A 25929-nucleotide genomic window follows, 5' to 3' on the forward strand; every position below is an offset into this window, starting at 1 on the left:
GGGGGGGGGCCCATCCTCACCCCCGGTGGTACCCGGGCAGCCGGGATCACCCCCTCATCCCGGTCAGCGGGGCCAAAGCGCTTCCAGATCCCGGGATCCCGGGGGTCGAAGCCCTCATAGCCCGCGCTGCCAGCGCCGTCCTCCTCCAGCTCCTCACCAGCATCCTATGGGATCGGGGAGATGCAGGGATGCAAAGAAGGGGGGATCCCCCCCCCCCCCCCCCCCCCCCGCTGCGCTGTTACCATGGAGGGGCTCAGGGTGATGCTGACGGCGGCGGTGGAGGGCGGCTGGAAGCTGGGTGCTGGCGTCCAGGTGCTGAGGACATCCGGATCGGGCCCCTTTTGGGATGAGGCGGAGGGAAAGCGGAGGGATGGAGCTGCTGCAGCTCCTGGAGCGCGGCCACGGCTCCTCCAAGGTTGACTCATCCACAGCTCCCACAGATCCCAGGGAGGAGCCGGGCGGCCGCGGCCAACGCAGCCAAAGGTCCGGCTCCACCGGCACTGGAGCTGCGGGAGCTGCATCCCGGGCCAGGCAAAGGGGGGAGGCTGGGAACGGCTCTGGGTGCAGGATGGTGCGGAACCGGCGGCCGCAGCCTTGGGGTGCAGCCGGGTGCACCCCGCTCCCTTCAGAGTGGGTTGGGGGCACCCCAGCGTGCACGAGTCTGAACTGGGCTCACTGGGTTAACTGGGAGGGGTTAAGCACGTTCTCTACCTGGCTGCCCACCACAGAGGCCTCATCCTGCTCCACCACCTCCTTGTTCCTCTTCTTCTTGCCCTTGCCCTTGCGCTTGCCTTTCCCTTTCCTGCCCTTCCGGCGCGGGGCAGCGGAGGGCTCCGGGCTGCCCTGCAAAGGGGGGATCCAATGCAGACATGAGGGACCCTGCAGGGATGCTCGGGGGGGTCCCAAGGGGGCCCTGGGATGCTCACCTCCTCCGGGAATGGGGCTTGGAGCGGGAAGAGCAGGGGCTGGTCGCAGCCTGGCATGTGGAGCTGGCAATAGGAGCGGGCGGCCTCGGGCTCGGGCAGCACCAGCAGCTGCTGGATGTCACCCTGCAGCAAGGAGCAAAGGGGGGGGGACAGGAGGGAGGGGGGGTCCGACCCCCCCATAACCGCACCCCACGGCTCTTGGGGTGCCCGTGCCCAACAGCATCCCCGTGGGAGCCAACGGCTCGGGGCAGGCACCCCCTTGGGCAGGCAGAGGGGGGGAGTGAACAAAGGGACCCTTGTGGGGACACCGGGGGGGGCCCCCTCGCTGCCTCAATGGTGCCTCTCTGCCCGTGGCCCTTGACATTTGCAGGCAGCAGGAATGCAGGGAGGGGATGGGGACACAGCAGAAGGGATGGGGACACAGCAGAGGGGATGGGGACACAGCAGAGGGGATGGGGACACAGCAGAAGGGATGGGGACACAGCAGAAGGGATGGGGACAGAGCAGAGGGGATGGGGACACAGCAGAGGGGATGGGGACACAGCAGAGGGGATGGGGACACAGCAGAAGGGATGGGGACACAGCAGAGGGGATGGGGACACAGCAGAGGGGATGGGGACACAGCAGAGGGGATGGGGACACAGCAGAGGGGATGGGGACACAGCAGAAGGGATGGGGACACAGCAGAGGGGATGGGGACAGAGCAGAGGGGATGGGGACACAGCAGAAGGGATGGGGACACAGCAGAGGGGATGGGGACACAGCAGAAGGGATGGGGACACAGCAGAGGGGATGGGGACACAGCAGAGGGGATGGGGACACAGCAGAGGGGATGGGGACACAGCAGAGGGGATGAGGACACAGCAGAGGGGATGAGGACACAGCAGAAGGGATGGGGACACAGCAGAAGGGATGGGGACACAGCAGAGGGGATGAGGACACAGCAGAGGGGATGAGGACACAGCAGAAGGGATGGGGACACAGCAGAAGGGATGGGGACACAGCAGAGGGGATGGGGACACAGCAGAGGGGATGGGGACACAGCAGAGGGGATGGGGACACAGCAGAGGGGATGAGGACACAGCAGAGGGGATGAGGACACAGCAGAAGGGATGGGGACACAGCAGAAGGGATGGGGACACAGCAGAGGGGATGAGGACACAGCAGAGGGGATGAGGACACAGCAGAAGGGATGGGGACACAGCAGAAGGGATGGGGACACAGCAGAGGGGATGGGGACACAGCAGAGGGGATGGGGACACAGCAGAGGGGATGGGGACACAGCAGAGGGGATGGGGACACAGCAGAGGGACAGGGAGCACCCCCAGTGCTACTGGGGCCTCTCCAGACCGTGCCCAGTGGGTGCCCCCCATGTCAGGAGCAGGACAAGGCTGTGGCCCAAGGATGCAGGGATGGACCCACCTCAAAGAGCTCCTCATCCATCAGGCGCCCCCCGAACACGGTGACCCCTTGGGTGCTGAGCAGGGGCCGAGGTCCCCGCGCCAGCGGCAGCGTGGCCACGAGGTGACAATCGACCAGCAAGGACACGTTGGTGCCTTCCACGGCCAGGGCCACGCGGTGCCACCTGCACACACGGGGCTCGCTGGAGCCAAAGGGAGCGGAGGGACCGGTCCCATTGCGTCCCCGCGCTGCTCCAGCACGCACCTGCCATCAGCCAGGTTGACCCTGTGGAAGGTGGGATAACGCTCCGGAGGGGGATTCCCATCCTGGTCCTCGTAGAGGAAGACGGGGGAGAGCCCCAGCTCCATGCCCAGCTGCTGCACGCCGCGCTCATCGTACACGGAGAGCAGGAAGGATTGTGCCCCGCGCCGCGCGCGCACCGTGGCCAGGATGGAGAAGTCCACAGGGAAGGAGCCGTCTGCAGTGGGGAGGAAACGGGGGCATCCATCAGTGGGGCGCCCATCATTGGGAACCCATCACTGGGAACCCATCAGTGGGGTATCCATCAGTGGGGTACCCATCAGTGGGTGCCCATCATTGAAGCACCCATCATTAAAGCACCCATCATTGGCAACCCATCAGTGGGGCACCCATCATTGGGATACCCAACACTGAGTACCCATCATTGGGTACCCATCATTGAGAACCCATCAGTGGGGCACCCATCATTGGGTACCCATCATTGGGATATCCACCACTGAGTACCCATCATTGGGTACCCATCATTGGGAACCCATCATTGGGTACCCATCATTGAGAACCCATCAGTGGGGCACCCATCATTGGGTACCCATCATTGGGATATCCACCACTGAGTACCCATCATTGGGTACCCATCATTGGGAACCCATCATTGGGAACTCATCAGTGGGGCACCCATCATTGGGATACCCAACACTGAGTACCCATCATTGGGTACCCATCATTGGGAACCCATCATTGGGAACCCATCAGTGGGGCACCCATCAATGGGATACCCACCATTGAGTACCCATCATTGGGTACCCATCATTGGGAACCCGTCATTGGGAACCCATCAGTGGGGCACCCATCAATGGGATACCCACCATTGGGTACCCATCATTGGGTACCCATCATTGGGTACCCATCATTGCGAACCCAACATTGGGAACCCAACATTGGAGCACCCATCATTGGATACCCATTGTTGGGTCCCCACCATAGGGTACCCATTGTGGGGCGCTGGTACCCGGGGATGGGGGCAGCCGTACCGGGGAAGAGCAGGCGGGTGGGGGCGCTGCGCTGGGTGCCGTTATCCACCCGGAACGCCAGGTCCGGCTCCGGGGTCCCGGGGCGCTGCGGGCAGAGCCCGGCGGTGATGGAGACGCCGTCGCGGCCGTGCTGCATCCCCAGCGCCCGCAGCACATCCACTGCGAGAGCAGGGACAGAGCTCAGGACCCATTGGGGACAGCGCTCAGGATCCATTGGGGACAGAGCTCAGGATCCATTGGGGACAGCGCTCAGGACCCATTGGGGACAGCGCTCAGGATCCATTGGGGACAGCGCTCGGGACCCATTGGGGACAGCGCTCGGGACCCATTGGGACAGAGCTCAGGACCCATTGGGGACAGCGCTCGGGACCCATTGGGACAGAGCTCAGGACCCATTGGGGACAGCGCTCAGGATCCATTGGGGACAGCGCTCAGGACCCATTGGGGACAGTGCTCAGGACCCATTGGGGACAGTGCTCAGGACCCATTGGGACAGCGCTCAGGACCCATTGGGGACAGCGCTCAGGACCCATTGGGGACAGCGCTCGGGACCCATTGGGGACAGCGCTCAGGACCCATTGGGGACAGCGCTCAGGACCCATTGGGACAGAGCTCAGGACCCATTGGGGACAGCGCTCAGGATCCATTGGGGACAGCGCTCAGGATCCATTGGGACAGAGCTCAGGACCCATTGGGGACAGCGCTCAGGATCCATTGGGGACAGCGCTCAGGATCCATTGGGGACAGCGCTCGGGACCCATTGGGGACAGCGCTCAGGACCCATTGGGGACAGCGCTCAGGACCCATTGGGACAGAGCTCAGGACCCATTGGGGACAGTGCTCAGGACCCATTGGGGACAGCGCTCAGGACCCATTGGGGACAGCGCTCAGGACCCATTGGGACAGAGCTCAGGACCCATTGGGGACAGAGCTCAGGACCCATTGGGACAGAGCTCAGGACCCATTGGGGACAGCGCTCAGGATCCATTGGGGACAGCGCTCAGGACCCATTGGGGACAGAGCTCAGGACCCATTGGGGACAGCGCTCAGGATCCATTGGGGACAGCGCTCAGGACCCATTGGGACAGCGCTCAGGACCCATTGGGGACAGCGCTCAGGACCCATTGGGGACAGCGCTCAGGACCCATTGGGGACAGCGCTCAGGACCCATTGGGACAGAGCTCAGGACCCATTGGGGACAGAGCTCAGGACCCATTGGGACAGAGCTCAGGACCCATTGGGGACAGCGCTCAGGACCCATTGGGGACAGAGCTCAGGACCCATTGGGGACAGCGCTCAGGACCCATTGGGGACAGCGCTCAGGACCCATTGGGGACAGCGCTCAGGACCCATTGGGGACAGCGCTCAGGATCCATTGGGGACAGCGCTCAGGACCCATTGGGACAGAGCTCAGGACCCATTGGGGACAGCGCTCAGGATCCATTGGGGACAGCGCTCAGGACCCATTGGGGACAGCGCTCAGGACCCATTGGGACAGAGCTCAGGACCCATTGGGGACAGTGCTCAGGACCCATTGGGGACAGTGCTCAGGACCCATTGGGACAGCGCTCAGGACCCATTGGGACAGCGCTCAGGACCCATTGGGGACAGCGCTCAGGACCCATTGGGGACAGTGCTCAGGACCCATTGGGGACAGCGCTCAGGACCCATTGGGGACAGCGCTCAGGACCCATTGGGGACAGTGCTCAGGACCCATTGGGGACAGCGCTCAGGACCCACTGGGGACAGCGCTCAGGACCCATTGGGGACAGCGCTCAGGACCCACTGGGGACAGCGCTCAGGACCCATTGGGGACAGCGCTCAGGACCCATTGGGGACAGCGCTCAGGATCCATTGGGGACAGCGCTCAGGACCCACTGGGGACAGCGCTCAGGACCCATTGGGGACAGCGCTCAGGACCCATTGGGGACAGCGCGGCCCCGGCCCTGCCGCTGCCTGTGTCCGGCCAAGCGGCGCCGGCCCCGCGCCAGGCAGCTGCGTGCGCCGCAGCGCCGGTCCCGGCGGATTCCAGCCCCGCATTCCTCCACCCCCGGCATCCCGATGGGCACCACGGGGGCGGGAGAGCCCCCAGGGATGGGACCCCCCCCCCGCGATGGGATAGAGCCCTTCTCCAAGGGACACCCCCATCCACGGGATCCCCTTTATCCATGGGACCCCTCTCATCCATGGGACCCCCCTCATCCATGGGACCACCCCATTCATGGAACCCCCCTCATTCACGGGATCCCCTTTATCCATGGAACCCCCGCATCCATGGAACCCCCTTTATCCATGGGACCCCCCTCATCCATGGAACCCCCCTCATCCATGGGACCACCCCATTCATGGAACCCCCCTTATTCACGGGATCCCCTTTATCCATGGGACCCCCGCATCCATGGGACCCCCCTCATCCATGGGACCCCCCCCATCCATGGGACCCCCCTCATCCATGGGACCCCCCCATCCATGGGACCCCCCTCATCCATGGAACCCCCCTCATCCATGGGACCCCCCCCATCCATGGGACCCCCCCCATCCATGGGACCCCCCCCATCCATGGGACCCCCCTCATCCATGGAACCCCCCCCATCCATGGGACCCCCCTCATCCATGGAACCCCCCCCATCCATGGGACCCCCCTCATCCATGGAACCCCCCTCATCCATGGGACCCCCCCATCCATGGGACCCCCCTCATCCATGGAACCCCCCTCATCCATGGGACCCCCCTCATCCATGGAACCCCCCCCATCCATGGGACCCCCCTCATCCATGGAACCCCCCTCATCCATGGAACCCCCTTTATCCATGGGACCCCCCCCATCCATGGAACCCCCTTTATCCATGGGACCCCCCCATCCATGGGACCCCCCTCATCCATGGGATGCAGAGGGGGGGTCCCCCGTTTCCCCCCCCCCGACACCCCGAGGCCCGGGCAGGGCTGGGGCTGACCCCGGCTCCGGCAGAGCCGCTCCCAGGCCCCTCCTGACCCCGCTTCCTGCCGGGGGCTCCCCGGGGAACCCCCCCCCCCCCCCCGGGGCTGCGAACCCCGGTACCGGGGGGGGCAAAGCCGGGATGGGGACGGGACCCACAACCCCCCATAGCCCCCCCCCATAGCACCCCCCATAGCACCCCATAGCCCCCATAGCACCCCATAGCACCCCATAGCCCCCATAGCCCCCGTAGCTCCCATAGCCCCCGTAGCCCCCGTAGCCCCCATAGCCCCCATAGCCCCCTTAGCCCCCATAGCACCCCATAGCCCCCATAGCCCCCGTAGCTCCCATAGCCCCCATAGCACCCCATAGCCCCCATAGCCCCCGTAGCTCCCATAGCCCCCATAGCCCCCGTAGCCCCCATAGCACCCCATAGCCCCCATAGACCCCGTAGCCCCCATAGCCCCCATAGCCCCCATAGCACCCCATAGACCCCATAGCCCCCATAGCCCCCATAGCCCCCATAGACCCCGTAGCTCCCATAGCCCCCCTAGCCCCGTAGCCCCCATAGCTCCCATAGCCCTCCATAGCCCCCATAGCCCTCCATAGCCCACATAGCCCCCCCATAGCCCCCATACCGCCCCAGAGCCCTCCATAGCCCCCATACCACCCCATAGCCGCCGTAGCCCCCATAGTCCCCCATAGCCCCCCTATAGCTCCCATAGCCCCCCATAGACAGAAAGGGGACCCCCCCACCCTCTGTCCCCGGGGGGGGGCACCCCAAAGCAAGGCACTCGGGGGGTGCCCATCTCCCCCCCACCCCCCTGGGGGGCCCTGTCCGTGGTGCTGAAGGCGGACCCCCCCCCCCCCCCGGTACCTGCGCGGGCCGCGGGCAGCGCCTGCAGCGCCGTGAGGAGCGCGGCGAGGAGCGGGGCCGGCTCCATGGCCGGGGCTGGGACCGCGGCTGGGACCGGGCGGCAGGGACGGAGGGAGGGGAGGGAGAGGGGGCAGGACCGGGCCCCACGGCAGCGCCCGCCTCCGGCCCGCGGGCGGGACCCGGCCCCGCAACGGGGGGGAGCCAGAGGGGGAGCCAGAGAGAGCCCGGACCCACAGCGAGGTTATGGGGCACAGAGCCCACGGCGAGGTTATGGGGCACAGAGCCCACACTGAGGTTATGGGGCACAGAGCCCACAGCGAGGTTATGGGGCACAGAGCCCACAGCGAGGTTATGGGGCACAGACCCCACAGCGAGGTTATGGGGCACAGACCCAACACTGAGGTTATGGGGCACAGAGCCCACAGCGAGGTTATGGGGCACAGAGCCCACAGCGAGGTTATGGAGCACAGAGCCCACAGCGAGGTTATGGGGCACAGACCCCACACTGAGGTTATGGGGCACAGAGCCCACACTGAGGTTATGGGGCACAGAGCCCACGACGAGGTTATGGGGCACAGAGCCCACAGCGAGGTTATGGAGCACAGAGCCCACAGCGAGGTTATGGGGCACAGACCCCACAGCGAGGTTATGGGGCACAGAGCCCACACTGAGGTTATGGGGCACAGACCCCACACTGAGGTTATGGGGCACAGAGCCCACAGCGAGGTTATGGGGCACAGAGCCCACAGCGAGGTTATGGGGCACAGACCCCACACTGAGGTTATGGGGCACAGAGCCCACAGCGAGGTTATGGGGCACAGAGCCCACACTGAGGTTATGGGGCACAGACCCCACAGCGAGGTTATGGGGCACAGAGCCCACAGCGAGGTTATGGGGCACAGAGCCCACTCTGAGGTTATGGGGCACAGAGCCCGCTCTGAGGTTATGGGGCACAGACCCCACACTGAGGTTATGGGGCACAGAGCCCACACTGAGGTTATGGGGCACAGACCCCACACCGAGGTTATGGGGCACAGACCCCACAGCGAGGTTATGGGGCACAGACCCCACACTGAGGTTATGGGGCACAGAGCCCACTCTGAGGTTATGAGGCACAGACCCCACTCTGAGGTTATGGGGCACAGAGCCCACAGCGAGGTTATGGGGCACAGACCCCACAGCGAGGTTATGGGGCACAGACCCCACACTGAGGTTATGGGGCACAGAGCCCACTCTGAGGTTATGAGGCACAGACCCCACTCTGAGGTTATGGGGCACAGACCCCACACTGAGGTTATGGGGCACAGAGCCCACAGCGAGGTTATGGGGCACAGAGCCCACAGCGAGGTTATGGGGCACAGAGCCCGCTCTGAGGTTATGGGGCACAGAACCCACAGCGAGGTTATGGGGCACAGAGCCCACAGCGAGGTTATGGGGCACAGAGCCCACAGCGAGGTTATGGGGCACAGACCCCACACTGAGGTTATGGGGCACAGAGCCCACAGCGAGGTTATGGGGCACAGAGCCCACACTGAGGTTATGGGGCACAGACCCCACAGCGAGGTTATGGGGCACAGAGCCCACAGCGAGGTTATGGGGCACAGAGCCCACTCTGAGGTTATGGGGCACAGAGCCCGCTCTGAGGTTATGGGGCACAGACCCCACACTGAGGTTATGGGGCACAGAGCCCACACTGAGGTTATGGGGCACAGACCCCACACCGAGGTTATGGGGCACAGACCCCACAGCGAGGTTATGGGGCACAGACCCCACACTGAGGTTATGGGGCACAGAGCCCACTCTGAGGTTATGAGGCACAGACCCCACTCTGAGGTTATGGGGCACAGAGCCCACAGCGAGGTTATGGGGCACAGACCCCACAGCGAGGTTATGGGGCACAGACCCCACACTGAGGTTATGGGGCACAGAGCCCACTCTGAGGTTATGAGGCACAGACCCCACTCTGAGGTTATGGGGCACAGACCCCACACTGAGGTTATGGGGCACAGAGCCCACAGCGAGGTTATGGGGCACAGAGCCCACAGCGAGGTTATGGGGCACAGAGCCCGCTCTGAGGTTATGGGGCACAGAACCCACAGCGAGGTTATGGGGCACAGAGCCCACAGCGAGGTTATGGGGCACAGACCCCACAGCGAGGTTATGGGGCACAGAGCCCACAGCGAGGTTATGGGGCACAGAGCCCACAGCAAGGTTATGGGGCACAGACCCCACACTGAGGTTATGGGGCACAGAGCCCGCTCTGAGGTTATGGGGCACAGAGCCCACAGCGAGGTTATGGGGCACAGAGCCCACTCTGAGGTTATGGGGCACAGAGCCCACACTGAGGTTATGGGGCACAGACCCCACAGCGAGGTTATGGGGCACAGACCCCACACTGAGGTTATGGGGCACAGACCCCACACTGAGGTTATGGGGCACAGAGCCCACACTGAGGTTATGGGGCACAGACCCTACACTGAGGTTATGGGGCACAGACCCCACAGCGAGGTTATGGGGCACAGAGCCCACACTGAGGTTATGGGGCACAGACCCCACAGCGAGGTTATGGGGCACAGAGCCCACTCTGAGGTTATGGGGCACAGACCCCACACTGAGGTTATGGGGCACAGAGCCCACAGCGAGGTTATGGGGCACAGACCCCACACTGAGGTTATGGGGCACAGAGCCCACTCTGAGGTTATGGGGCACAGAGCCCACACTGAGGTTATGGGGCACAGAGCCCACAGCGAGGTTATGGGGCACAGAGCCCACTCTGAGGTTATGGGGCACAGACCCCACACTGAGGTTATGGGGCACAGAGCCCACAGCGAGGTTATGGGGCACAGACCCCACACTGAGGTTATGGGGCACAGAGCCCACAGCGAGGTTATGGGGCACAGAGCCCACACTGAGGTTATGGGGCACAGACCCCACACTGAGGTTATGGGGCACAAACCCCACACTGAGGTTATGGTGTGCCCCCATCTCCCCCCCCGTCCGGCTTTGCTCCCTCTCCCCACGTGACCCCGTGAGCTCTTAAGCGCCTTTGGCTTGGCAGCGGCTGTGCCATGGCCGCCCCCCCGGCCCGCACCGTGCTCGTCACCGGCTGCTCCTCCGGCATCGGCCTGGCCCTGGCCGTGCGCCTGGCGCAGGACCCCCAGCGCCGCTTCCAGGGTGAGCCCGGGGGGGCCCAGGGCCCATAGGGAGAGCCCCTGGTTGGCACCAGGGGGAGAAGTGGAGCTGGGCCCCGTGGGGTACGGGTGCCACGGGAGTGCTCCCTGGAGCCCAAGGGGGTACCCATAGCTCCATGTGTGTGTCCATAGCTCCATGTGTGTGTCCATAGCTCCATGTGTGTGCCCATAGCTCCATGTGTGCCCATAGCTCCATGTGTGTCCATAGCTCCATGTGTGTGCCCATAGCTCCATGTGTGTGTCCATAGCTCCATGTGTGTGTCCATAGCTCCATGTGTGTGCCCATAGCTCCATGTGTGTGCCCATAGCTCCATGTGTGTCCATAGCTCCATGTGTGTGTCCATAGCTCCATGTGTGTGTCCATAGCTCCATGTGTGTGTCCATAGCTCCATGTGTGCCCATAGCTCCATGTGTGTGTCCATAGCTCCATGTGTGTCCATAGCTCCATGTGTGTGTCCATAGCTCCATGTGTGTGTCCATAGCTCCATGTGTGTCCATAGCTCCATGTGTGTGTCCATAGCTCCATGTGTGCCCATAGCTCCATGTGTGTCCATAGCTCCATGTGTGTCCATAGCTCCATGTGTGTGTCCATAGCTCCATGTGTGTGTCCATAGCTCCATGTGTGTCCATAGCTCCATGTGTGTGTCCATAGCTCCATGTGTGTGTCCATAGCTCCATGTGTGTGCCCATAGCTCCATGTGTGTCCATAGCTCCATGTGTGTGTCCATAGCTCCATGTGTGCCCATAGCTCCATGTGTGTGTCCATAGCTCCATGTGTGTGCCCATAGCTCCATGTGTGTGTCCATAGCTCCATGTGTGTGTCCATAGCTCCATGTGTGTCCATAGCTCCATGTGTGCCCATAGCTCCATGTGTGTCCATAGCTCCATGTGTGTGCCCATAGCTCCATGTGTGTGTCCATAGCTCCATGTGTGTGTCCATAGCTCCATGTGTGTGTCCATAGCTCCATGTGTGTGCCCATAGCTCCATGTGTGTGTCCATAGCTCCATGTGTGTGTCCATAGCTCCATGTGTGTGTCCATAGCTCCATGTGTGTGTCCATAGCTCCATGTGTGTGCCCATAGCTCCATGTGTGTGTCCATAGCTCCATGTGTGTGTCCATAGCGCCATGTGTGTGTCCATAGCTCCATGTGTGTGCCCATAGCTCCATGTGTGTGCCCATAGCTCCATGTGTGCCCATAGCTCCATGTGTGTGTCCATAGCTCCATGTGTGTGCCCATAGCTCCATGTGTGTGTCCATAGCTCCATGTGTGTCCATAGCTCCATGTGTGTGTCCATAGCTCCATGTGTGTCCATAGCTCCATGTGTGTGTCCATAGCTCCATGTGTGTCCATAGCTCCATGTGTGTCCATAGCTCCATGTGTGTGTCCATAGCTCCATGTGTGTCCATAGCTCCATGTGTGTCCATAGCTCCATGTGTGTGTCCATAGCTCCATGTGTGTCCATAGCTCCATGTGTGTCCATAGCTCCATGTGTGTGCCCATAGCTCCATGTGTGTGCCCATAGCTCCATGTGTGTGCCCATAGCTCCATGTGTGTGTCCATAGCTCCATGTGTGTGCCCATAGCTCCATGTGTGTGCCCATAGCTCCATGTGTGTCCATAGCTCCATGTGTGTGCCCATAGCTCCATGTGTGTGCCCATAGCTCCATGTGTGTGCCCATAGCTCCATGTGTGTGCCCATAGCTCCATGTGTGTGTCCATAGCTCCATGTGTGTCCATAGCTCCATGTGTGTCCATAGCTCCATGTGTGTGTCCATAGCTCCATGTGTGTCCATAGCTCCATGTGTGTGCCCATAGCTCCATGTGTGTGCCCATAGCTCCATGTGTGTGCCCATAGCTCCATGTGTGTGTCCATAGCTCCATGTGTGTCCATAGCTCCATGTGTGTGTCCATAGCTCCATGTGTGTCCATAGCTCCATGTGTGTCCATAGCTCCATGTGTGTGTCCATAGCTCCATGTGTGTCCATAGCTCCATGTGTGTCCATAGCTCCATGTGTGTGCCCATAGCTCCATGTGTGCCCATAGCTCCATGTGTGTGCCCATAGCTCCATGTGTGTGTCCATAGCTCCATGTGTGTGCCCATAGCTCCATGTGTGTGTCCATAGCTCCATGTGTGTCCATAGCTCCATGTGTGTGCCCATAGCTCCATGTGTGTGCCCATAGCTCCATGTGTGTGTCCATAGCTCCATGTGTGTGCCCATAGCTCCATGAGTGCCCATAGCTCCATGTGTGTGCCCATAGCTCCATGTGTGTGTCCATAGCTCCATGTGTGTGTCCATAGCTCCATGTGTGTGCCCATAGCTCCATGTGTGTGTCCATAGCTCCATGTGTGTGTCCATAGCTCCATGTGTGCCCATAGCTCCATGTGTGCCCATAGCTCCATGTGTGTGTCCATAGCTCCATGTGTGTGCCCATAGCTCCATGTGTGTGTCCATAGCTCCATGTGTGTGTCCATAGCTCCATGTGTGTCCATAGCTCCATGTGTGTGTCCATAGCTCCATGTGTGTGCCCATAGCTCCATGTGTGTGTCCATAGCTCCATGTGTGTGCCCATAGCTCCATGTGTGCCCATAGCTCCATGTGTGTGTCCATAGCTCCATGTGTGCCCATAGCTCCATGTGTGTCCATAGCTCCATGTGTGTGTCCATAGCTCCATGTGTGCCCATAGCTCCATGTGTGTGTCCATAGCTCCATGTGTGTGCCCATAGCTCCATGTGTGTCCATAGCTCCATGTGTGTGCCCATAGCTCCATGTGTGTGCCCATAGCTCCATGTGTGTGTCCATAGCTCCATGTGTGTCCATAGCTCCATGTGTGTGCCCATAGCTCCATGTGTGTGTCCATAGCTCCATGTGTGTCCATAGCTCCATGTGTGTGTCCATAGCTCCATGTGTGTCCATAGCTCCATGTGTGTCCATAGCTCCATGTGTGTGCCCATAGCTCCATGTGTGTGCCCATAGCTCCATGTGTGTGTCCATAGCTCCATGTGTGTGCCCATAGCTCCATGTGTGTGCCCATAGCTCCATGTGTGTGTCCATAGCTCCATGTGTGTGTCCATAGCTCCATGTGTGTGCCCATAGCTCCATGTGTGTCCATAGCTCCATGTGTGTGCCCATAGCTCCATGTGTGTGCCCATAGCTCCATGTGTGTGTCCATAGCTCCATGTGTGTCCATAGCTCCATGTGTGTGCCCATAGCTCCATGTGTGTGTCCATAGCTCCATGTGTGTGCCCATAGCTCCATGTGTGTGTCCATAGCTCCATGTGTGTGTCCATAGCTCCATGTGTGTGCCCATAGCTCCATGTGTGTGCCCATAGCTCCATGTGTGTGTCCATAGCTCCATGTGTGTGCCCATAGCTCCATGTGTGTGTCCATAGCTCCATGTGTGTGTCCATAGCTCCATGTGTGTGCCCATAGCTCCATGTGTGTGTCCATAGCTCCATGTGTGTGTCCATAGCTCCATGTGTGTCCATAGCTCCATGTGTGTGTCCATAGCTCCATGTGTGTGCCCATAGCTCCATGTGTGTATCCATAGCTCCATGTGTGTGCCCATAGCTCCATGTGTGTGTCCATAGCTCCATGTGTGTCCATAGCTCCATGTGTGTGCCCATAGCTCCATGTGTGTGCCCATAGCTCCATGTGTGTGCCCATAGCTCCATGTGTGTGCCCATAGCTCCATGTGTGCCCATAGCTCCATGTGTGTGTCCATAGCTCCATGTGTGTGTCCATAGCTCCATGTGTGTGCCCATAGCTCCATGTGTGTGTCCATAGCTCCATGTGTGTGCCCATAGCTCCATGTGTGTGCCCATAGCTCCATGTGTGTCCATAGCTCCATGTGTGCCCATAGCTCCATGTGTGTGCCCATAGCTCCATGTGTGTGCCCATAGCTCCATGTGTGTGTCCATAGCTCCATGTGTGTGCCCATAGCTCCATGTGTGTGTCCATAGCTCCATGTGTGTGTCCATAGCTCCATGTGTGTGCCCATAGCTCCATGTGTGTGTCCATAGCTCCATGTGTGTCCATAGCTCCATGTGTGTGTCCATAGCTCCATGTGTGTGTCCATAGCTCCATGTGTGCCCATAGCTCCATGTGTGTGTCCATAGCTCGATGTGTGTGCCCATAGCTCCATGTGTGTGCCCATAGCTCCATGTGTGCCCATAGCTCCATGTGTGTGTCCATAGCTCCATGTGTGTGCCCATAGCTCCATGTGTGTGTCCATAGCTCCATGTGTGTGTCCATAGCTCCATGTGTGTGCCCATAGCTCCATGTGTGTGTCCATAGCTCCATGTGTGTCCATAGCTCCATGTGTGTGTCCATAGCTCCATGTGTGTGCCCATAGCTCCATGTGTGTCCATAGCTCCATGTGTGTGTCCATAGCTCCATGTGTGTGTCCATAGCTCCATGTGTGTGTCCATAGCTCCATGTGTGTCCATAGCTCCATGTGTGTGCCCATAGCTCCATGTGTGTGCCCATAGCTCCATGTGTGTGTCCATAGCTCCATGTGTGTCCATAGCTCCATGTGTGTGTCCATAGCTCCATGTGTGTCCATAGCTCCATGTGTGTGTCCATAGCTCCATGTGTGTCCATAGCTCCATGTGTGTGCCCATAGCTCCATGTGTGTGTCCATAGCTCCATGTGTGCCCATAGCTCCATGTGTGTGTCCATAGCTCCATGTGTGTGCCCATAGCTCCATGTGTGTGCCCATAGCTCCATGTGTGCCCATAGCTCCATGTGTGTGCCCATAGCTCCATGTGTGTGCCCATAGCTCCATGTGTGTGTCCATAGCTCCATGTGTGCCCATAGCTCCATGTGTGTGCCCATAGCTCCATGTGTGTCCATAGCTCCATGTGTGTGCCCATAGCTCCATGTGTGTGTCCATAGCTCCATGTGTGCCCATAGCTCCATGTGTGTGCCCATAGCTCCATGTGTGTGCCCATAGCTCCATGTGTGTCCATAGCTCCATGTGTGTGCCCATAGCTCCATGTGTGTGCCCATAGCTCCATGTGTGTCCATAGCTCCATGTGTGTGCCCATAGCTCCATGTGTGTGCCCATAGCTCCATGTGTGCCCATAGCTCCATGTGTGTCCATAGCTCCATGTGTGTGCCCATAGCTCCATGTGTGTGTCCATAACTCCATGTGTGTGTCCATCCCTCCCTGTCCCCATCCCTCCCTGTCCCCATCCCTCCCTGTCTCCATCCCTCCCTGTCCCCATCCCTCCCTGTCCCCATCCCTCCCTGTCCCCATCCCTCCCTGTCCCCATCCCTCCCTGTCTCCATCCCTCCCTGTCCCCATCCCTCCCTGTCTCCATCCCTCCCTGTCTCCATCCCTCCCTGTCCCCATCCCTCCCTGTCCCCATCCCTCCCTGTCTCCATCCCTCCCTGTCCCCATCCCTCCCTGTCCCCATCCCTCCCTGTCCCCATCCCTCCCTGTCCCCATCCCTCCCTGTCTCCATCCCTCCCTGTCTCCATCCCTCCCTGTCCCCATCCCTCCCTGTCCCCATCCCTCCCTGTCTCCATCCCTCCCTGTCCCCATCCCTCCCTGTCTCCATCCCTCCCTGTCCCCATCCCTCCCTGTCTCCATCCCTCCCTGTCCCCATCCCTCCCTGTCTCCATCCCTCCCTGTCCCCATCCCTCCCTGTCCCCATCCCTCCCTGTCCCCATCCCTCCCTGTCCCCATCCCTCCCTGTCCCCATCCCTCCCTGTCTCCATCCCTCCCTGTCCCCATCCCTCCCTGTCTCCATCCCTCCCTGTCCCCATCCCTCCCTGTCTCCATCCCTCCCTGTCCCCATCCCTCCCTGTCTCCATCCCTCCCTGTCCCCATCCCTCCCTGTCCCCATCCCTCCCTGTCCCCATCCCTCCCTGTCTCCATCCCTCCCTGTCCCCATCCCTCCCTGACTCCATCCCTCCCTGTCTCCATCCCTCCCTGACTCCATCCCTCCCTGTCTCCATCCCTCCCTGTCTCCATCCCCTCCCTGTCCCCATCCCTCCCTGTCTCCATCCCTCCCTGTCTCCATCCCTCCCTGTCCCCATCCCTCCCCGGATCCATCCCTCCCTGGATCCCCCCTCCTCAGTGATCGCCACCATGCGGGACCTCCGCAAGAGGGCGCCCCTGGAGCAGGCGGCGGGCGCAGCGCTGGGCGCCACCCTGAGCATCCAGCGCCTGGACGTGAGCAGCGACAGCTCCGTGGCCGAGTGCATGGGGAGCGTGCCCGGGGGGCGCGTGGACGTGCTGGGTGAGGGGGTGCTGTGGGGCAGAGATGGGGGATAGGGGTACCTATGGGTACCTATGGGGCAGAGATGGGGGATAGGGGTACCTATGGGTACCTATGGGGCAGAGATGGGGGATAGGGGTACCTATGGGTACCTATGGGGCAGAGATGGGGGATAGGGGTACCTATGGGTACCTATGGGGCAGAGATGGGGGATAGGGGTACCTATGGGTACCTATGGGGCAGAGATGGGGGATAGGGGTACCTATGGGTACCTATGGGGCAGAGATGGGGGATAGGGGTACCTATGGGTACCTATGGGGCAGAGATGGGGGATAGGGGTACCTATGGGTACCTATGGGGCAGAGATGGGGGATAGGGGTACCTATGGGTACCTATGGGGCAGAGATGGGGGATAGGGGTACCTATGGGTACCTATGGGGCAGAGATGGGGGATAGGGGTACCTATGGGTACCTATGGGGCAGAGATGGGGGATAGGGGTACCTATGGGTACCTATGGGGCAGAGATGGGGGATAGGGGTACCTATGGGGTACCTATGGGGCAGAGATGGGGGATAGGGGTACCTATGGGTACCTATGGGGCAGAGATGGGGGATAGGGGTACCTATGGGTACCTATGGGGCAGAGATGGGGGATAGGGGTACCTATGGGTACCTATGGGGCAGAGATGGGGGATAGGGGTACCTATGGGGTACCTATGGGGCAGAGATGGGGGATAGGGGTACCTATGGGTACCTATGGGGTACCTATGGGGCAGAGATGGGGGATAGGGGTACCTATGGGTACCTATGGGGCAGAGATGGGGGATAGGGGTACCTATGGGGTACCTATGGGGCAGAGATGGGGGATAGGGGTACCTATAGGTACCTATGGGGTACCTATGGGGCAGAGATGGGGGATAGGGGTACCTATGGGTACCTATGGGGCAGAGATGGGGGATAGGGGTACCTATGGGTACCTATGGGGCAGAGATGGGGGATAGGGGTACCTATGGGTACCTATGGGGCAGAGATGGGGGATAGGGGTACCTATGGGTACCTATGGGGCAGAGATGGGGGATAGGGGTACCTATGGGTACCTATGGGGCAGAGATGGGGGATAGGGGTACCTATGGGCACCTATGGGGCAGAGATGGGGGATAGGGGTACCTATGGGTACCTATGGGGCAGAGATGGGGGATAGGGGTACCTATGGGTACCTATGGGGCAGAGATGGGGGATAGGGGTACCTATGGGTACTTATGGGGCAGAGATGGGGGATAGGGGTACCTATGGGTACCTATGGGGCAGAGATGGGGGATAGGGGTACCTATGGGTACCTATGGGGCAGAGATGGGGGATAGGGGTACCTATGGGTACCTATGGGGCAGAGATGGGGGATAGGGGTACCTATGGGTACTTATGGGGCAGAGATGGGGGATAGGGGTACCTATGGGTACCTATGGGGCAGAGATGGGGGATAGGGGTACCTATGGGTACCTATGGGGCAGAGATGGGGGATAGGGGTACCTATGGGGTACCTATGGGGCAGAGATGGGGGATAGGGGTACCTATGGGGTACCTATGGGGCAGAGATGGGGGATAGGGGTACCTATGGGTACCTATGGGGTACCTATGGGGCAGAGATGGGGGATAGGGGTACCTATGGGTACCTATGGGGCAGAGATGGGGGATAGGGGTACCTATGGGTGCCTATGGGGCAGAGATGGGGGGCTCGGGGTACCTATGGGGTACCTATGGGGTACCTATGGGGCAGAGATGGGGGGCTCGGGGTACCTATGGGGTACCTATGGGCTACCTATGGGGTAGTGATGGGGGGCTAGGGGTACCTATGGGGCAGTGATGGGGGGCTCAGGGCCCAGCTCTGGGGCAGTGAAGGGGGGCTCAGGGCCCAGCTCTGGGGCAGTGACGGGGGGCTCAGGGCTCAGCTCTGGGGCAGTGAAGGGGGGCTCAGGGCCCAGCTCTGGGGCAGTGACGGGGGGCTCAGGGCCCAGCTCTGGGGCAGTGATGGGGGGCTCAGGGCCCAGCTCTGGGGCAGTGATGGGGGGCTCAGGGCTCAGCTCTGGGGCAGTGACGGGGGGCTCAGGGCTCAGCTCTGGGGCAGTGACGGGGGGCTCAGGGCCCAGCTCTGGGGCAGTGAAGGGGGGCTCAGGGCTCAGCTCTGGGGCAGTGACGGGGGGCTCAGGGCCCAGCTCTGGGGCAGTGAAGGGGGGCTCAGGGCTCAGCTCTGGGGCAGTGATGGGGGGCTCAGGGCCCAGCTCTGGGGCAGTGAAGGGGGGCTCAGGGCTCAGCTCTGGGGCAGTGAAGGGGGGCTCAGGGCCCAGCTCTGGGGCAGTGATGGGGGGCTCAGGGTCCAGCTCTGGGGCAGTGAAGGGGGGCTCAGGGCCCAGCTCTGGGGCAGTGAAGGGGGGCTCAGGGCCCAGCTCTGGGGCAGTGATGGGGGGCTCAGGGCCCAGCTCTGGGGCAGTGATGGGGGGCTCAGGGCCCAGCTCTGGGGCAGTGAAGGGGGGCTCAGGGCCCAGCTCTGGGGCAGTGATGGGGGGCTCAGGGCCCAGCTCTGGGGCAGTGACGGGGGGCTCAGGGCCCAGCTCTGGGGCAGTGACGGGGGGCTCAGGGCCCAGCTCTGGGGCAGTGATGGGGGGCTCAGGGCCCAGCTCTGGGGCAGTGAAGGGGGGCTCAGGGCCCAGCTCTGGGGCAGTGATGGGGGGCTCAGGGCCCAGCTCTGGGGCAGTGATGGGGGGCTCAGGGCTCAGCTCTGGGGCAGTGAAGGGGGGCTCAGGGCTCAGCTCTGGGGCAGTGATGGGGGGCTCAGGGCTCAGCTCTGGGGCAGTGATGGGGGGCTCAGGGCCCAGCTCTGGGGCAGTGACGGGGGGCTCAGGGCCCAGCTCTGGGGCAGTGAAGGGGGGCTCAGGGCCCAGCTCTGGGGCAGTGACGGGGGGCTCAGGGCTCAGCTCTGGGGCAGTGACGGGGGGCTCAGGGCCCAGCTCTGGGGCAGTGATGGGGGGCTCAGGGCTCAGCTCTGGGGCAGTGACGGGGGGCTCAGGGCCCAGCTCTGGGGCAGTGACGGGGGGCTCAGGGCTCAGCTCTGGGGCAGTGACGGGGGGCTCAGGGCCCAGCTCTGGGGCAGTGAAGGGGGGCTCAGGGCCCAGCTCTGGGGCAGTGAAGGGGGGCTCAGGGCCCAGCTCTGGGGCAGTGAAGGGGGGCTCAGGGCCCAGCTCTGGGGCAGTGAAGGGGGGCTCAGGGCCCAGCTCTGGGGCAGTGATGGGGGGCTCAGGGCCCAGCTCTGGGGCAGTGAAGGGGGGCTCAGGGCTCAGCTCTGGGGCAGTGACGGGGGGCTCAGGGCTCAGCTCTGGGGCAGTGACGGGGGGCTCAGGGCCCAGCTCTGGGGCAGTGACGGGGGGCTCAGGGCCCAGCTCTGGGGCAGTGACGGGGGGCTCAGGGCCCAGCTCTGGGGCAGTGATGGGGGGCTCAGGGCTCAGCTCTGGGGCAGTGACGGGGGGCTCAGGGCCCAGCTCTGGGGCAGTGATGGGGGGCTCAGGGCTCAGCTCTGGGGCAGTGAAGGGGGGCTCAGGGCCCAGCTCTGGGGCAGTGATGGGGGGCTCAGGGCTCAGCTCTGGGGCAGTGATGGGGGGCTCAGGGCTCAGCTCTGGGGCAGTGAAGGGGGGCTCAGGGCTCAGCTCTGGGGCAGTGATGGGGGGCTCAGGGCTCAGCTCTGGGGCAGTGATGGGGGGCTCAGGGCCCAGCTCTGGGGCAGTGATGGGGGGCTCAGGGCCCAGCTCTGGGGCAGTGATGGGGGGCTCAGGGCCCAGCTCTGGGGCAGTGATGGGGGGCTCAGGGCCCAGCTCTGGGGCAGTGACGGGGGGCTCAGGGCTCAGCTCTGGGGCAGTGACGGGGGGCTCAGGGCTCAGCTCTGGGGCAGTGATGGGGGGCTCAGGGCCCAGCTCTGGGGCAGTGACGGGGGGCTCAGGGCTCAGCTCTGGGGCAGTGACGGGGGGCTCAGGGCTCAGCTCTGGGGCAGTGATGGGGGGCTCAGGGCCCAGCTCTGGGGCAGTGAAGGGGGGCTCAGGGCCCAGCTCTGGGGCAGTGAAGGGGGGCTCAGGGCTCAGCTCTGGGGCAGTGATGGGGGGCTCAGGGCCCAGCTCTGGGGCAGTGACGGGGGGCTCAGGGCTCAGCTCTGGGGCAGTGAACGGGGGCTCAGGGCTCAGCTCTGGGGCAGTGAAGGGGGGCTCAGGGCCCAGCTCTGGGGCAGTGAAGGGGGGCTCAGGGCCCAGCTCTGGGGCAGTGATGGGGGGCTCAGGGCTCAGCTCTGGGGCAGTGAAGGGGGGCTCAGGGCCCAGCTCTGGGGCAGTGATGGGGGGCTCAGGGCTCAGCTCTGGGGCAGTGATGGGGGGCTCAGGGCCCAGCTCTGGGGCAGTGATGGGGGGCTCAGGGCCCAGCTCTGGGGCAGTGATGGGGGGCTCAGGGCTCAGCTCTGGGGCAGTGAAGGGGGGCTCAGGGCTCAGCTCTGGGGCAGTGATGGGGGGCTCAGGGCCCAGCTCTGGGGCAGTGATGGGGGGCTCAGGGCCCAGCTCTGGGGCAGTGACGGGGGGCTCAGGGCCCAGCTCTGGGGCAGTGACGGGGGGCTCAGGGCCCAGCTCTGGGGCAGTGACGGGGGGCTCAGGGCCCAGCTCTGGGGCAGTGATGGGGGTACCTGAAGCCCGCGCCGCGGTGCTGCAGTGAACAACGCCGGCGTGGGGCACGTGGGGCCGGTGGAGAGCATCAGCGTGGAGGAGATGAAGAGCGTCTTCGAGACCAACTTCTTTGGGGCCGTGCGCATGATCAAGGCCGTGCTCCCCGCCATGAAGAGCCGCCGGAGCGGCCACATCGTGGTGGTCAGCAGCGTCATGGGCCTGCAGGGTGAGCAGGGCAACGGGGGTCCCGTGGGGCTCAGCACCCAAACAAAGCGGGGGTCCCCGGCCCCCCCCATGGCCTCAACCCCTTTGGCTGCCCAGGGGTTGTGTTCAATGACGTCTACGCCGCCTCCAAGTTCGCCCTGGAGGGCTTCTGCGAGAGCCTGGCCGTGCAACTGCTGCAGTTCAACGTGTTGTGAGTGCGCAGCCGGCCCCAAACCCCCCCAGGCACCAGGGGTGGTCCTGGCCCCATAGCATAGCCCCCATCCCACCCCATCCCATCCATCCCATCCCATCCCATCCATCCCATCCCACCCCATCCCATCCATCCCATCCCATCCCATCCATCCCATCCCATCCCATCCATCCCATCCCATCCCATCCATCCCATCCCACCCCATCCCATCCATCCCATCCCATCCCATCCATCCCATCCCATCCCATCCATCCCACCCCATCCCATCCATCCCACCCCATCCATCCCACCCCATCCATCCCACCCCATCCCATCCCATCCCATCCATCCCATCCCATCCCATCCCATCCATCCCACCCATCCCACCCCACCCTATCCCATCCATCCCATCCCATCCATCCCACCCATCCCACCCCACCCTATCCCATCCATCCCACCCCATCCATCCCATCCCATCCCATCCATCCTACCCCATCCATCCCATCCCATCCCATCCATCCCACCCCATCCCATCCCATCCATCCCATCCCATCCATCCCATCCCATCCATCCCATCCCATCCATCCCACCCCATCCCATCCATCCCATCCCATCCCATCCATCCCACTCCACCCCATCCCATCCATCCCATCCATCTCATCCCACCCCCTCCCATCCCACCCCATCCCATCCCATCCCATCCATCCCATCCCATTCATCCCACCCCACCCCATCCCATCCATCCCATCCCATACATCCCACCCCATGCCATCCATCCCATGCCATCCATCCCATCCCACCCCATCCCATCCCACCCCATCCCATCTATCCCATCCCATCCATCCCATCCCATTCATCCCATCCCACCCCCTCTCATCCCACCCCCTCTCATCCCATCCCGGCCCATCCCATGCCATCCCATCCCATCCCACCCCCTCCCATCCCATCCCATCCCACCCCCTCCCATCCATCCCATCTGATCCCATCCCATCCCATCCCATCCCATCCATCCCATCCCACCCCCTCCCATCCCACCCCCTCCCATCCAATCCCATCCCATCCATCCCATCCCATCCCTTCCATCCCATCCCATCCCTTCCATCCTATCCCATCCATCCCATCCCACCCCCTCCCATCCCATCCCATCCCATCCCTTCCATCCCATCCCTTCCATCCCATCCCATCCCTTCCATCCCATCCCATCCCTTCCATCCCATCCCATCCCTTCCATCCTATCCCATCCATCCCATCCCACCCCCTCCCATCCCATCCCATCCCTTCCATCCCATCCCTTCCATCCCATCCCATCCCATCCCATCCATCCCATCCCATCCATCCCATCCCATCCCTTCCATCCCATCCCTTCCATCCCATCCCATCCCTTCCATCCCATCCCATCCCATCCCTTCCATCCCATCCCATCCATCCCATCCCACCCCCTCCCATCCCATCCCATCCAATCCCATCCCATCCCATCCCATCCCATCCCATCCATCCCATCCCATCCCTTCCATCCCATCCCATCCCATCCCATCCATCCCATCCCATCCCTTCCATCCCATCCCATCCCATCCATCCCATCCCATCCCTTCCATCCCATCCCATCCCATCCCATCCCATCCCATCCATCCCATCCCATCCCTTCCATCCCATCCCATCCCATCCCATCCATCCCATCCCATCCCTTCCATCCCATCCCATCCCATCCATCCCATCCCATCCCTTCCATCCCATCCCATCCATCCCATCCCATCCCTCCCATCCCATCCCACCCCCTCCCATCGCATCCATCCCATCCCATCCCATCCCATCCATCCCATCCCATCCCTTCCATCCCATCCCATGTCTCACAGTGTGTCCATGGTGGAGCCGGGCCCGGTGAGCACGGAGTTCGAGGCGAAGCTGCTGGAGGAGGTTTCCCGCTCCGAGTTTCCCGGGACGGATGCGGCCACGTTGGGATACTTCAGGGACGTTTACATCCCGGCATCCCAGCAGATCTGCAGGGCGCTGGGGCAGAGCCCCGAAGCCGTGGCCGAGGTGTGGGGCTGAGCCGGGGCATCCTGGAATGGGATGGGCTGGGAAGGAGCTGGAGATCATGCGGTTGCCATGGGAACAGCTGGCCCTGGAGCACCCAGCCTTGGACACTGCCAGGGATGGGGCACCCAAACCTTCTCCGTTCCTCCCATCCCAGGGGCCCACCGGGAAGAGCTTCCCCATGGCCAGGCGGAAGGGGTGGGTTCCAGTGGGAATCCAGCTCCCCTTGTCCCATCAGAGCCTGGGGTCCCCCCCACAGCCCTGCAGCCCCTGAGGCACTGGGAGCTGCTCTGGGGCCTCCCCACAGCTTCTCCTGCCCAGCCTCAATGTTCTCCAGAGGGGAGCTCAGATCCAGCTCTGATCATCCCTGGGGCCTCCTCTGCTCCATGTCCTTACATTGAAGGCAATGGCTGCAGCATCCAGAGCAGAGGGGCCGGATCCCTCCTTGCATCCGGTTGGATCCAGCCCTCGCGGCCTCCTCCGCTCCATGTCCTTACATTGAGGCCAATGGCTGCAGCACCCGGATCCAAGGGGCTGGATCCCTCCTTGTATCCCCTTGGGAAGCATCCGGTTGGATGTCCTTACATTGAGGCCAATGGCTGCAGCATCCAGAGCAGAGGGGCCGGATCCCTCCTTGCATCCAGTTGGATCCAGCCCTCGCGGCCTCCTCCGCTCCATGTCCTTACATTGAGGCCAATGGCTGCAGCACCCGGAACCAAGGGGCTGGATCCCTCCTTGTATCCCCTTGGGAAGCATCCGGCTGGATCCAGCCCTCGCGGCCTCCTCCGCTCCATGTCCTTACATTGAGGCCAATGGCTGCAGCACCCGGAACCAAGGGGCTGGATCCCTCCTTGTATCCCCTTGGGAAGCATCCGGTTGGATCCAGCCCTCGTGGCCTCCTCCGCTCCATGTCCTTACATTGAGGCCAATGGCTGCAGCACCTGGATCCAAGGGGCTGGATCCCTCCTTGTATCCCCTTGGGAAGCATCCAGCTGGATCCAGCCCTCGCGGCCTCCTCCGCTCCATGTCCTTACATTGAGGCCAATGGCTGCAGCACCCGGATCCAAGGGGCTGGATCCCTCCTTGTATCCCCTTGGGAAGCATCCGGCTGGATCCAGCCCTCGCGGCCTCCTCTGCTCCATGTCCTTACATTGAGGCCAATGGCTGCAGCATCCAGAGCAGAGGGGCCGGATCCCTCCTTGCATCCGGTTGGATCCAGCCCTCGCGGCCTCCTCCGCTCCATGTCCTTACATTGAAGCCAATGGCTGCAGCACCCGGATCCAAGGGGCCGGATCCCTCCTTGCATCCGGTTGGATCCAGCCCTCGCGGCCTCCTCTGCTCCATGTCCTTACATTGAGGCCAATGGCTGCAGCACCCGGATCCAAGGGGCTGGATCCCTCCTTGTATCCCCTTGGGAAGCATCCGGTTGGATCCAGCCCTCGTGGCCTCCTCCGCTCCATGTCCTTACATTGAAGCCAATGGCTGCAGCATCCAGAGCAGAGGGGCCGGATCCCTCCTTGCATGCGGCTGGATCCAGCCCTCGCGGCCTCCTCCGCTCCATGTCCTTACATTGAGGCCAATGGCTGCAGCACCCGGATCCAAGGGGCCGGCTCCCTCCTCGCCTGCCCTCGCACGCAGCCGGCCCCAGGCGCTCTCCCTCCCCGCAGGCCATCGCCGGGGTGATCGCGGCGCCGCGCCCGCTCTTCCGCACGCAGACCAATGCCCTGTACACGCCGCTGGTGGCCCTCAAGTACGCGGACCCGTCCGGGGAGCTCTCGGTGCGCGCCTTCCACCGCCTGCTCTTCCGGCAGCGCGGCCTCCTGCGGCTCAGCACGGCCGCCCTGCGCTGCCTCACCTGCGGCTGCCTGCGCCGCCGCGTCCGCCCCCTCTGAGCTCCGCGCCCCGGGCCTGGGGGGGGCACGGGGGGCGATGTGGGGCGATGGGGATGGGGTAAAGGGGGCAAT

General features: G+C 62.5%; 2 protein-coding genes across 2 annotated transcripts in view; one reads left to right on the forward strand and one right to left on the reverse strand.

Annotated features, from left to right (window-relative positions):
* Positions 1 to 7498, reverse strand: part of COL5A3 (collagen type V alpha 3 chain) — a gene marked incomplete at both ends in the record, with an annotated part of 30760 nt that extends 23262 nt beyond the window's left edge. Inside the window, 8 exons of the mRNA XM_080636201.1 lie at positions 21 to 164; positions 243 to 338; positions 712 to 843; positions 927 to 1049; positions 2349 to 2511; positions 2592 to 2805; positions 3620 to 3778; positions 7432 to 7498. Coding sequence (XP_080492327.1) covers positions 21 to 164; positions 243 to 338; positions 712 to 843; positions 927 to 1049; positions 2349 to 2511; positions 2592 to 2805; positions 3620 to 3778; positions 7432 to 7498 — 1098 coding nt within the window. The remainder of the gene's footprint in view (positions 1 to 20; positions 165 to 242; positions 339 to 711; positions 844 to 926; positions 1050 to 2348; positions 2512 to 2591; positions 2806 to 3619; positions 3779 to 7431) is intronic.
* Positions 7499 to 10499: 3001 nt separating this feature from the next.
* Positions 10500 to 25857, forward strand: RDH8 (retinol dehydrogenase 8; the record flags this gene model as incomplete). Its single annotated transcript, XM_080636202.1, has 6 exons — positions 10500 to 10605; positions 16709 to 16870; positions 21584 to 21763; positions 21859 to 21952; positions 23785 to 23968; positions 25633 to 25857. 6 exons carry the CDS (start codon positions 10500 to 10502, stop codon positions 25855 to 25857), a joined length of 951 nt encoding a protein of 316 aa, XP_080492328.1.
* Between the last annotated feature and the right edge of the window lie 72 nt (positions 25858 to 25929).

The sequence above is a fragment of the Psittacula echo genome (assembly GCF_963264785.1).
Source record: "Psittacula echo genome assembly, chromosome: 30".
Lineage (NCBI taxonomy): Eukaryota > Metazoa > Chordata > Aves > Psittaciformes > Psittacidae > Psittacula > Psittacula echo.